The 13,570-nt window shown below is 41.6% G+C and overlaps 2 protein-coding genes across 4 annotated transcripts in view; one reads left to right on the top strand and one right to left on the bottom strand.

The window, feature by feature from the left end:
• Nucleotides 1-2: 2 nt before the first annotated feature.
• Nucleotides 3-8,449, bottom strand: PP2D1 (protein phosphatase 2C like domain containing 1). The gene is made up of 3 exons (XM_054991388.1): nucleotides 8,365-8,449; nucleotides 2,322-3,553; nucleotides 3-1,034 (listed from the first exon to the last, which is right to left on the bottom strand). Exons 2-3 carry the CDS (start codon nucleotides 3,550-3,552, stop codon nucleotides 106-108), a joined length of 2,160 nt encoding a protein of 719 aa, XP_054847363.1. The 5' UTR covers nucleotide 3,553; nucleotides 8,365-8,449; the 3' UTR covers nucleotides 3-105.
• A 3,572-nt stretch (nucleotides 8,450-12,021) lies between these two features.
• Nucleotides 12,022-13,570, top strand: part of KAT2B (lysine acetyltransferase 2B) — a 42,387-nt gene continuing 40,838 nt past the window's right edge. For all 3 annotated transcript variants that reach the window (XM_054991508.1, XM_054991507.1, XM_054991510.1), the window contains exon 1: nucleotides 12,022-12,364. In XM_054991508.1, coding sequence (XP_054847483.1) covers nucleotides 12,035-12,364 — 330 coding nt within the window. In that variant the 5' untranslated portion in view covers nucleotides 12,022-12,034. The remainder of the gene's footprint in view (nucleotides 12,365-13,570) is intronic.

The raw sequence follows: 13,570 nt of genomic DNA, 5'->3' as shown, positions 1-13,570 counted from the left end.
AATCATTCTTAATTTTATATCTTTATTTCAGTGCTATTTCTTCCATTGTATGACTAGAGTTATGGTTGCATATGATATTTAACACTGACTACCTTCATGACCATGCTAAACATAAGTGGGTATCTTATCACATCCATCTAAGAGTGTTACCCAAATAGTAATGTTATCTCGAGAACCTGCTCTAAGTGCAGCTTTTACAAGATGCTTACTAATATATTTTGCAGCATGGGCATAAAATGTCATAACGTCTGTTTCTTCTGTTTGTGAAGACGATTCTTGACTGTTGGTTGATTCAACATTGTCATGTTCATCAATCACTTGTATTACCTCAGAACTAGTTTGACTGCCAGAGCTCGATGAGGTCATTTCTGTGTCGTCTAAAGATGATGAAACCTCATTAAATATGTGGGCTTCAACAGCTGCTTCTGAAGGGATCTCTAATTTCTCCTCTCTTGAGTTTTCCACTAAGGAGTCTGATGGAATTCTCCCTTTCTGTGCTGAGCCACTGCTTGTTGGTGACTTTATCTCTGTATTAGTCTGTTCCAGATTGTCTTCTTCCGAATCTCCCTCTGAAAAAAGAAAATCTGGCTTCAAATACCATGAAAAAAAGTTTTCATCAAAATCCTCGCTGTCCAATTTTTCACTTTTAGCCATGCTGCTCTTTTGTTGCTGTGCATGTTGATATTTTTCTAAAAAAGCAGAGTACATAATTAATGTTAATGTTACTACTTCATTTTTATCTAGAACTTCCCAGAGTCCGTTAGAAGCTAAAATAAGAAATTGACACGAATCATCTACTGGAATGGAAATTGTATGGGGTACAGGAATAAATGTTTTTTTTAACTGTGGGTTTCCATGATAGCCGAGTCCACGAGTAGTTCTAATAATTCCTTCTATCAGTCCTTTGGGTTCATTAGGGCTGATATATCCTCCATTCTGTAGAATGCGCTTCCTTTCTTTTGTAGAGTATGTGGTGTGTTCTTTAGTAAGCCAGTAGCTTTCCCCGTTTTTGCATAAAACTGCATGAACGTTACCTAAAATGATAAAAAGTATTATTTTTGTAAAATAATCTCAGGTGCCTCCCCTCAATCAGATTGTGACACAGTTTTACATTTGTTCCACAAGTTTCACTAATGTAATAGTGCAGATTGTATTATATTGTCCATCTGAAATCATTCTTGTGCAATATGGTCTCTCAATTTTATGCATTATTCCTGTAAATATCAATTTTGGTGTATATATTAAGACGCACTATATCAGTCTCTATTAAATAATGCTCTGTATAGCTTGCCCACCTTTCCCCACTATTCCAAGAAAGGTACCTTTTTCTGTGTGTCTTTTAATGTTATTCTGTAGGCTGAAACTAGACACTTGCCACTAGTGGTGTTTGATAGCATTTTAAATTCTTTATTTTGTATAGTATCTTGTCTATTTACCGAGGTTAATTTATCTTGCTAAAATATCATTTGAGTGGGATATTTCTTACATAACTACTATAACAAACCAAAAAGATAGTTTGATAAAGAGCTTTCAGTTAATTCCCTTAGTTCTTCTTGAGTAGCTGCAGATTTCCTGTGAACAGAAGCAACTTGTGTAAGTAAAATGGAGTATCCTCCTGATAGTATCTGAAGAGATGTACCTGACCAAATAGAATGGTGAAGTTTAAAGTATATTTATATGTATATACAGCATTTTCTTGAGAAGAGTTGTATGTGTCTGTGTTTTACAATTTTACCAAACCAGTAATATTCTTTTTCCCCTGTACTTTTTTCCAATGACCAAACAAAGAATTGGAAGGCGTGTTTTTTCAGAATGTGATTGCTAACCTGGCCAATGGTCCCTTTAAACTGGATGACAGAGATCTAATGACATAAAATGCACATTTAACATTTGATTTATATACTGCCCTTCAGGATAACTTAATGCCCACTCAGAGCAGTTTACAAAGTGTGTTATTATTATCCTCGTGATAATCTCCCTGTGAGGTGGGTGAGGCTGAGAAAACTCCAAGAAGCTATGACTGATCCAAGGTCACCCAGCTGGCTTCAAGCAGAGAAGTGGGGAATCAAACCTGGTTCTCCAGATTAGAGTCCTACCGCTCCTAACTACTACACCAAATTTTCTAGAATATTATGTTTTATATTGAAGTGTACCTTTTGCTACTTCTATTTCTGTCTGTGAAATACTGTTAACTATATTGCATCTTGCAAGCAACATGAATTAAATAAGCAGCTGTTATGCCTTTCAGATTGTTACACTGTAAGGCTGGAGTAAGGAAAGATGAGTTGGTGCATGCCAATGTTAGCAATATGCATACATACCAATGTTAGCGATATGCATTATTCCAGTGCTCTGTTCATTAGGTTGTGTGAAGTTGTTACTGTTTGTAAGCTGATCTTCTTCCTGGAGCCTATCATTACTTATAAAACACTTCCTATCCTCTCTTATAGTTTTTTCCTCTTTTTCATTTAATCTTTCGAGTGGGTTCTCCTCTTGGTCAATACTGCAGGTATTTTTGCTACTAACAAGTGGAGCTTCTTGTAGTTGTGCGATGCTTATGTTTTCAGGCAGCTCCTCTTGTTTTATGATGATCTTTTCATTTTCACTACTTATCCTTTGCAGTATTTTCTCCCCTTGAGTTTGTTGGCATTGCTTTTCACTCATTATCTTTTCCACTAAACAGGTGGCAGCTGAGCAGCTACTCCAGCGAATCCTGGAAACTTCATTTCTTCCAAGTTGTAAAAGCCTGTCCATTCGCCAGAAAGACTTGGCGTATGCTTTATGAATACATTTGTACTTATTTGACAGGTATTTCTTGGTCTGGCTTATCTTAGAAGTGAATATTTTTTCTCTTATGCTATAATCTACCCTAAAAATGGTACGAAATGAATCTAGTACTTTTTGTTCAGCTTCACTCACTTGGTAGGAGGAATCTACACGAGAAAGCTGGTCAAGAAATAAAAGTGGAAGCTCAGATGCTGTGGTTTCTGCAGCAGAAATGCCATTGCTTCCATCAAAGAGTCCAAAAAAACATGTTCCAGGCCTGTTCCCGTAATCGTCTAACACGACAAATACATCTTCCAAGTTTGAACGCCAAAAAGTATTTCTGTCTTGACAAATTGCTGTGGCTTTTATAAGTGGGTTTCTTACTTCTCCAATATGTACAGAACTTTGCTGAACACTGTCAATACAAAAATACGGTGCAATTTTAAGGCTTTCCTTTAGGAACTCGAATGAAAAGCGAATCTTGTGTGTTTCTTGCTCAGTGAATTTAGGCGTGTTTATCATTCTTAAAATTAGCTCCTTTTGCCGAAGGGCTAATTTGTTTAGATCTACTGTCTCAGTCCATGGCCGCTGATAATCTAGTACTGCTTGTGCCTGGTGTGCTCGTTTATGATGAAAAAGCTGTCTAATATGGACTGCTTCATGGCATATAGAGCAGAGGACTGTAACATCAAGATGGCTAACTTTCTTGAAATCAATATTAACTGCCTTGGTGGAATCTTTGTAAAGTTCAGAGGCAGTCTTTTCAATTCCCATTTCCCATGTCATTCTGCAAAAAATCAAATGAGGTTTAATTAGCCTTATGAAATGGAGTGATACAGACTGCATTTCAAAGAACCATAAAATCAGTTCCTCAAGGCCAAAGGGCCCTTGTGTTTTTCAAACAGCTATCACAGTAGATAGCAAAATGCTTTTAAAATGGTTTCAAAAATTGTGATATAGCATGGAAATCTGCTGTGTAAAGTAACCAATTGTAGCCTACTGGGCCAGATTAAAATAGCTCATTCACTTCTAGTCTTATTTTTATCCATATGTACAAGTCCATATGTATGCATTTTTTGAATACCTGTTGTATATACAAAGAGCCTTGTAATGATTTCCATAGCATTTCTATAATTTTTTGCAAGCCATATTTACAGCGACATACGGCAAAATTTCTAGTGAACGTAACTTCAGATAAGTGTGTGTGGGGGCTGCAGCATGCTTGATTTATCTTCAGGGCTGTTCTAAAGCTCTTTGGATATGGTCCAGAAAAGTCTACAGACCAGATTTGCCTAGGTAGGTGAATGGGAAGCTAATGAAGTATCCTGGGAGATTCAGAATAGGATGGAACAATGCTTGTTAGAAAAAGCATCTGAAGGATACATAATTTCCAATAAAGCAGCTTGCCTAAGCCTGATCAGTAGGCTACTTCTGCCTGACTGTTTAGCCAGACCTCTCCATGAAATTTTCTGGTCAATATACTGTATCTAGTTCTCAGCATGGCCCTATGAGGGGATACTTGTGTCCAGAGATTAAAGCCATGGTCAGACAAGTTACAACTTCGTACAAACCTGAGAAAAGCCCAGGTTTGCAGAATAAGAAATCTTTTAAAAAAGAGGGTAACCCCCAATGGGTAGAAGCAGCACCTGCAGGTTTAAGAAATGAATGCCTCAGAGGTTATTGCTAGGCAACCACAACCATATTGCCACGATTTGAGCCTTTATTTTTCTGTTGGTAAAGGGCAAGGGAGGAGGGGGCATGCAGGGCTTTTTCTAGGATTGTTTCAGCCTTTGAGGGAAGACTTATCAAACCAGGCCATGACCATCTTGCTGCCACGCAACTTGCGTGACTCAGCCTGGCTGCTTGCTATTTTTCAACCAACGGGACACTCCAACAACCGGAAAAATATTGTATACACAGAGATATATAGTAAAAAAAAATTATTTATACATATGTTCATAAAGTGACGTGAGCATGTAGTGAATAAACGTCTCTTACATATAAACACCAATGAATTATTATATATAAATAACAATAAATACAATATACTTGTATATTCCAATGTATCCAGTAAATACTGTGAATGTCAAAAACGAATACACATTCATGAGTGCATATATATAGCCATTAGTCCAAAACAATAGTCCAAAATTCTTTTTCTCTTTTTTTTCCTCTTACAGAGATGCCAGAATAAAGCCTTACAGTGACAGACGCCGTCGTTGAAAAACCAAACAGGTAAGTGCAAAGAAGCTCTCCATTTATTGGATACATTGGAAGATAATATACATGTATATTGTATTTATTGTTATTTATATATAAGAATTCATTGATATTAGAGATGTTTATTCACTACATACACTTGTCATTTTATGTGTAAGAATGATTTTTTTTTTACTGTATATATGATATTTCTTTGGTTTTTGGGGTGTGACCTGTTGGTTTCTGTGCTTGTTCCCGGAGGAGCCTGTCTTTTGTGTTTGTATGCTATTTTTCAACAGCACTATACCTGCTGGTGTGGTATAGTGATTAGGGTTTCAGATCTGGCTCTTGAAGATCCAAGTTTGAAACACTACACTTCAATGGAAGCTCACTGGGTGACTCTGGGCCAGCCACATACTCTCAGCCTAACTCACCTTACAGGTTTGTAAGGATAAAATGATGGAGAGGCAAATGATGTAAGCAGGTTTGGGTCCCCTTTGTGGAGAAAGGTGGGGTATGAATGAAGTAAATACAGCTGAAGATGGGGGTAGATAAGGGTAGGTTAATTGGTAGGTGGGAAGGAGAAAAGGAAGCAGGAAAGCTGAGGACATGGGTATTGCCAGGAGATGAGAAAGAGTGTGGGAAAGGATACAGGGGAAAGTGAGGGTCCTCCCCTCCGAGTGTATTACTTCTGTTCTTAGAATTGTAAGCAGTTCAGCAAACATCTTTGAATACAAAAAACACAAGCTGTCCAGTAACCTAAAGAACGACTTTGGTGTTACTAGCTCTCATTGTAAGACACTTGGCCATTCCCCTCATTTTTCCATGTAACTATGCTGTAGAGAGGGAGAAGACAGAAAACACTGACATTCCTTGGAATGGAATAAAACCAGGTTTTCCTAGGAATGGTTCATATTTTCTTTGGTAAATATAATAAATACTTGTGTGCATCAGCAGGGAATCATTTTCAGAGTCTGTGTTGGACCTGTAAATGTTTAACTCTACTCTTTCAACATGTGACCACATGAGCAGTCCCCATTGTGAATGAGAAAATGCTCCAGTAGATCATGGTGTTTTAAAACTACAAGCAGCAGACTGGGGAGGAGGGACTTTTGCATCATACTCTGGACAATGCTTAATATCTGACCCTACTTTAGAGAGCTGTACTGAACATCCAGATTAATGAAGAGTTCTGGAGAACTCGAAAGCTTGCAGTGATTAGTGTAACTTGTTTTGTTAAATTCCCCAGGGCAGGACATTTTAATCTCTGACTACACAGATGCTGCTCGGTCTTACCAAGGTCATGCCATTATCTGTACCTGAACAGGGACCTAGTGATACTTTTGACATTGTGCTGTTCATATAAATCTACACACATTGCAAACTGTTTTTCTCTTTGGTGACAGTACAATTAAATGAAACCTATTTTTCTTGTTCAGGAGGCCTTTGTCTACACAGATAATCCTTTTCCTACCATAGACATCAGCCTGTAAAGATAACTTAAGTCAGAGGAAGGAGAGCAAATATGATTCTGTTTCAACACATAGCTCATAATATACTGCAGATTTTGCCTATGCCACCCCCAGTCGTCGTTTGGGAAGTTATGTAGAGACATTTATAAAGTTTCTATGCTGCAGTTGTTATTACATGGTTTGATTTTTGTATCACTTGATCACAAAAAGATAAGGCTCAAACGGTCTTGACTTTTAACTGTATAACATTAAGTGCTTCTATTACTGTTAAAAATACACTGCCAGAACTTCACTACTATGAGATATTAGGAAAATACAAAAAAGGTAAACAGAATGTGCTTCTCAAGTAACCAATATTTTGTGCTTACTTTAGGGATCAGATACATTGAACTAAGTGGAGCTTTTCAATAAATATACACAAATCAGGCTGTAGTCCTAATTCTCACAAGCACATTCAACTGAGTTTGAAGAATCTTGCATTGCAGTGGAACTAGGCCTTGCATTCAAGAAACATGAAGCTGCTGCTGCTAAGCTGTGTATTTTTCTCCTCAGTTCTTTGTAACATCTATCACAATACAGTACATGCCATATCATGACCATAGTTCTTTGCTTTTGCTGCCAGGTACCAATTATGTGAATTGAGGCCTGACACTACAATGCATAATAATGTCATATGATAGACTAGGTGTTAGTTAATAAAATCAAGCTAAGCTTTGCAAACAAAACAAACCTCTATTCTGATATTTATATACAGCAATAAGAAGTTTCTAATTTTGTTTTGGACATGACTCCCAGGAATGGGGGCAGTATGTCTTCTTAATACTAGAAAATTGAATCTAATTTTCCTGCTTTTACTTTCAATATGAATCAATGTCTTGGTCAGTGAAAAGAACCTCAAAGCTATTACATAATACAGCTGTCACATAGAAGCTGCACAACAGTGCCTCCGCCTAGCTTTCTTAATAGCAATTTAGTGTCATAAAGACTGCATAATTTTCATCCATCTGGTGAAACAGAATGTAAAAAATAGCTTGCCTCACAAAGCAGAGACTGCAGAAGTTGTAAAGCAACTTTCATACCGGAGCCAACTTGTGAGATATAGCCCCCAAGTTGACCTGCACTGGTTTTCAAATGGAGGCAATGAAAAAAAAATAGCTGCGTAACCAAACTAATACACAGTGTGCAAGCTTTTGAGTTCTCTAGAACTCTTCATCAGCTTGAATATTTTTAAAAGGGGATGGAGTGGGGTCCAATCTTTAAGGCATCTTTGCCAGTGTGTGTATAATACTTTGCTGGCTTCACTGGGTTCAGGGTGTGGTTGGCTGATACCAGGTAGTATCTAAAGCATTCTACATGAGATGATAAGCAAAGAAGCATCTTGGCCTGAGGGATTTTTTTCCCCTCATTGCATGGCTTTTGTTTTTTGGATTTTATTACCTACTTGGTTTTTCTACAAATGGAAGCTAGTGCTACTAATTGGCTATGAAAGCAACGACCATCTGACTGTCCTTGGGAGGAACGTTGAATAGAGCAGATAGTAGCAGAAAGATGAAGAAACTGAGAGCAGACAACAGAATAAAGCAAGTTAACAAAGCAATTTGAGATGAGCAGGTTTTAAAAGAGAGAAAACAGCACTGATATTTGACAGGTGAAGTGGGTAACAAAACACTAATCACGCAGAACCAGGCTCATCCTCTCTGTTCAATCTTAGCTTGATTGTTGCTTTACAAGAGGCAACCGTTTACACCACCCATTAGCTTTTAAGGTGACCATTCCAGCACTAGTTTATGGATGGGTGGATTATATCTAAGGAAGGAGGAATATGATTATTTGGTTTCCAATCTTCTGATAGCATCTTATATATTGTTTAGTATGAAGGTTACAAAAGCACTGTTATCGGCAATGAAATAAAAAACAAAATCCTAACCTTTTGTATCAAGTATTAAACACATATAAAATGTTTCTGGGGAGCTCTGATGAGGGCCTCCATTGGCAATCTACATCAAGGTCTGCAGTTCCAAGACCAGCCCTATACAAATCCAAAATGCAATACATTTAGATTATATACCACCTTTGTTGAGGAAGTTCACCAAGTTAAAAAAACACCAATATAATAAAATCGTAAAAACAACACAGTAAGAATTATCAGTATTTAAACAAGCCACTAAAAATAAGGCATGAAAGTGTAAAACTCCATTCTGCAGCCTAAAATGATACTCATATTCAGGCAAAAAAAAAAAACCATTAAAAGGCTGGATTAAAAAATATTTTAGCCTGGCACCTAAAGGACAGCGAGTGCCAGGTGAGCATAGAGCACATTACAGTGGTGATTAATGCTAGCCTTTGCTCTTGCAACATACAATACCATTCAGTCCTTGATGAAAATAAAACTCTATAGGTCATTTTTTAAAAAAATCGGAAAGCTTTTAGCAGGAGTCCAGTAGCACCTATAAAACTAACAAAATTTGTGGTACGGCATATGCTTTCGTGAGCTGTGACTCACGAAAGCTCGTACCTTACGACAAATTTTGTTAGTCTTATAGGTGCTACTGGACTCTTGTTCTTTTCTACTGCTACAGCCATACTAACGTGGCTAACCCATCTTGAAAGCTCTTAGTTAGACCGTCTTCTGTTTGGGTCATTTAAAAAGCCATTGGTACTTGCTGATGTAGACCACTTTCTCTTAGCTTACACAGATGTATTAAGGTATCTGTGAAATTCTATTCAACACAATCATATGTGCTTCTTTGACTTTTGGAGAGTTCCTAAAGCATTCTATGGCCTTAATTACTTGTTAGCATGTGTGAAATTACAACTTTCCTTGCACTTTATGTATAAACTGCTGCAAAATTCTGTAAGCTTACCTTTGGCTTCTAGAAAGTTGTGCTCTTTGGGCATTGTTTCTGTTGCTAGCTCTGCTTGGGTACTGTGTTTACAGTGATCACTATAGTAACCGTATCCTTAGTTGCTGTTACTGTTCTGACTGCAGATGGCACTGCACAAGTACTGTAATTCTAGGGGTGTAACAGGTAGTGCGTGTTTTGTTGTGTCAACTAATCCCCATGCATGCTGAGCGAATGATAATGGAAAGCTTGATACATTAAAGCCATCTGCAAGGGCTGCTTTGTCATAGTGCTCACTGCTCAGCATCGGGTGATTGCAACAATCAACTCATGATAAATCAGCCATGTCAGTCCAGTATCTGTGATGTATCTTATGTCATGTGGTTTTTCATGGAACCCACATTTCCTCTTACTGAACTACATTACCAGAATCATTCTTTCAGTTTTTCCTTTTGTTTCTTACCAACCAACCAGCTCATGGGTATTCATTTTCTGTGGGTGTTGCACAGACTCGATCACGAACTTTTTTCCACATCTTATTACATCAAGTCCATCCAGTGTGACATAGTAGTTAATGTTGGACTAGGACCCGGAAGAACCAGGTTCAAAGCCCCACTTGCTATAAAATTCACCAGGTGAATTTGGACCTATTACCTTCTCTCAGCCTAGCCCTCTTCAGAGAGTTGTATGAAGATAAAATGGAACTGGGAAGAGAATTTTATATGCCACCCTACATTCCTTGAACAGGATAAAAAAGTACTTAAATAAATAGATCCTGTTCTTGGCCTATTTTGCACAAATCTTTTGGGGTGAGAATACTCCTAAATTACTTACAACATAATCCTAACCAGTTACTCCAGTCTAAATCCATTGATTTCAATGGACTTAGGCGAGTACTTGTTTGGGAGTGCACTGTTAATAGTTTTCAGAGACACTTGTCTTGTAATCCACCAGTCTTCAGCCCATGGGTTGGGCCCTCAGATGGGTTGTGAGCAACTTTTGAGTAGCCATTTTGAGAGGAGCTGCAGAGCAGAATGCAAAGGTGCCATGCCTCCTGCCTTTCTTTACAAGCATAGCAGGACAGCAAGGTGAGGTCTCTCAGCGGTGGAGAGGATTCCTCTATCACCCTAAGTTTTGGCTTTGTCAGTCCAGCATACCTCCTGGTGTCTGGCTGGTATTGCCTGGTCAAGGTCCTGGCCTGGACAGCAGCAAGTTCATAGCACTTATTTCCCTCTTGTCACTTTGTTCTAATGTCACTTGAGATGTGATAGGCCTGTTAAAAGCAGCAGGGCTACCTATTGATATGGGCTGGTTTTATTCCATTTTAGTGGTACTTTAGTTTCTCTCAGCAGGAAATGGTGGATACTACCAAGGTGGACCTGCTCTCCCCCTCCCTTTAGCATTAATTTCTTCCATATGCATCGATGGATGCTGTATGAGAATATACTTTTACTGTAACAGTACAACAAAAATATTTTGATATATGAAGCATTTCTGCTAAAAAATGAATAAAACACAGAACATTCTCCAAAGGCAGTCCTGTCTCCCACCCCATGCAACACTATCAACACTGCCCTGCCCTGTTCCATCAAAGAAAAGAATATCAATGTAGTAAATGAGGAAATAACCTGTGTAACATGCAGGGCATGCACATTACTGAGCAGGCACCTTCCTCTGTCTAGAGCCAGGAGCGAGGGCAACTTGGCTTGCCAAATTAGCTGCTGCACATAAGTTAATTCATATTCATTTGCCTGCCCACAGTATGAAGCTTGTACTTGTTCTCTGTAGGCTCACAGGAAGAAAGGCTTGGAGGTCCCTCTTGAGATTTATATCTACAGGGAGAGGCACTCCAAAGCCAAGAGGTGCTAAAGCAATCAATTACTGTCAATTATTGCATCATACACAAGTGTAATTCTCCTGCAGTACATTCCGTTTTTAAAATGTAATAGATGTGGTGTAGTGGTTAAAACTCTGGACTATGATCCGGGAGATGTTCAAATCCCTATTGTGCTATGAAGCTCAATGAATTACCCTGGCCCAGCCACTCCTCCTCTCTCTGGGAAGAAACAGGTGCCCAGAGCTCTCTGGGGAAAGGGTGCCACAAATATGCACTAACTACAGCGACTTCGGGCCGCTTATTCTCTTCCTCTCAGCCTCAACTTTCTTTTAATTGGAAATACGCAATTTTTAACTATTATAACTTTTTTTTACAAAAAATATTACAAACAAAACTTATTTACAGATTTAAACACTGCGCAACATCTGCTCTCAGCCTCATCTTCACAGGTGCCTTCGGGAACGGTGGGAAAATAAAAAAGAGCACCGAACAGATGTTGACGGATCACCACAGGCGCCATCCCCGTAATTTAAAAGCAACGGGTGACGCTTCGAGGCGCTTGTGCAGCCAGGCTGGGGCCGCTGAGACGCTGCTGCTTCGCCTCCGAGGCCAGGCCCTGCCGCCGCGGCGCCCCAGGCAGGCAGCGACAACCGCCCCCGACGCAGGCCCGGCCAGCAACATGTCCGTCTCTTCCTCCCCGCTGGCTTCTTCGCAGGCGCCTCCGCCTCCTCTCCCCGGCAGGACCCGCCCGCGGTGCGGCCTGTCCCCTCCCTCCTGAGGGAGCAGCCGGCGGCAGCCGAGCGGGGAAAGGGGAGGGTCTAGAGCGCTCGACGGGCGCACCGAGCCGGGCAACCGAGCGAACCTGGCGGCGGTGGCAGCGACAGAGCAGCCGAGCCTCCTGCCGCCCGGGCTGCGGCATGGCTGAGGCTGGCGCAGGCGGGGCGGGTGCGACGGCTGCGGCCGCCGCAGGAGGAGGAGGAGGAGGAGGAAGCGGCGCGGGCAGCAGCGGCGGCGCTGGAGCGGTGCAGCAGGGCTCCCCAGCCGCCGGAGGGCTGGCCGCTTGCGGACCCGCCCGAGCCGTGATCGCGGCAGCCGCCGCCGCCACCGCCGAGAGCCCTGCGGCTGTCGCGGGCGGCGGCGGTGGCGGAGGCCCCGGCTCGGCTCGCATCGCGGGCAAGAAGGCGCAGCTCCGCTCCGCGCCCCGCGCCAAGAAGCTCGAGAAGCTGGGCGTCTACTCCGCCTGCAAGGTACCCGCCCGGCCCGAGGGTGTGGGAGAGGAGGAGGAGGACGGAGCCCAAGGAGCGGGGACGGCCGCCTTCGCTGCCGAGAGGGGGCGCCCTGCGTCTCTTCTCGCGCTTTTGGCTGCGGTCGGAGAGGAGGCTGCACCGGGCGCGGGTTGGAAGCGGAGCAAATGGGAGGCTCCTGCACTGTGACGGCGGAGGCTGCGGTGTATGTGCGCCCGGTCTGCCCCCCTTCCCGCTTTGTTAGCTTAGCAGCAGGTTTTCCTGTGAGCCGAATAGACCTCTGCTTAACGCCTCTTTATTCTTGACGCGCGCCTTCAAGAGCTCTTAATTGGGCTAGTTACCCCCTGGCACCTTTTAACTCGTCGGGGCGAATGCCTAGTGGATTTTCTCCCACCACAGTTCCTGTCAGTGGAATCCTAAACCGAGCTGCACCTTTTAAAGTCTGTTGAAGTCGATGGATTTAGAAGCGTGTTTAGGATTGCATTGTGTGTATGTTACTGGGTAAAACAGAAGGCCTGCCCTCTGTTAGCAAGAGCAGGATGATAAGAATTCTAGATTAGTTTGTTCAAAGCAGTGTCAGTAGTAAAAGTGAAGTATTATGAGCAGTGCCAGGGGATCAATTTGTTTGGGATGTATACAGCCCGCAAACTTCAAAAGACATAATGCACTTAAATCTTTGGGTGAGAGGGGCCCCTCCCATTGTATGTCCCCACTTTGTCCCCAGGCTGTTCCTCAGGATCTGGGGACCTCCAGGAACAGAATTGTGGGGTTCAGTAGATTACAGCAGGAGGTTGTGTTATGTGCCTGTCAAGTCACTTCCTACTTGTGGCAATCCTATGAATGAAAGACCTCCAAAGCAGCCTATCATTAGGGGGAGGAGAAAGTGGGAAAGCCCTGCTCTAGGAAGTCCATGGATGGTTGGATGCATGCCCTTGTCTTAGAAAGCTGTTGGTTGCTTGCTTTTTGTGAATCTTCAGTTCCCACATTGTGTGGGAAGGGTGTGGATATTTATTGAAAAGGAAATATATTCTGCTCATGGTCCACGACAGCTTTTCCAATGGCTCAACCTGGGCATGAAACCCATGTTTTAGAGCTGCCTAAAGTTTAAAATTATAGCTTGCCACAAACCACATTTCACAGTACTGTTGCTTTCTGCCACTCATATCCCTTCAAGCCAAGCACTTCTTCCCAGTTCCTTCCCTTACACTC

This window comes from Eublepharis macularius, chromosome 11 (genome assembly GCF_028583425.1).
Source record: "Eublepharis macularius isolate TG4126 chromosome 11, MPM_Emac_v1.0, whole genome shotgun sequence".
NCBI lineage: Eukaryota > Metazoa > Chordata > Lepidosauria > Squamata > Eublepharidae > Eublepharis > Eublepharis macularius.
The sequence above is the reverse complement of the archived record's forward strand: the minus strand, read 5'-3'. Positions and strand labels throughout refer to the sequence as shown.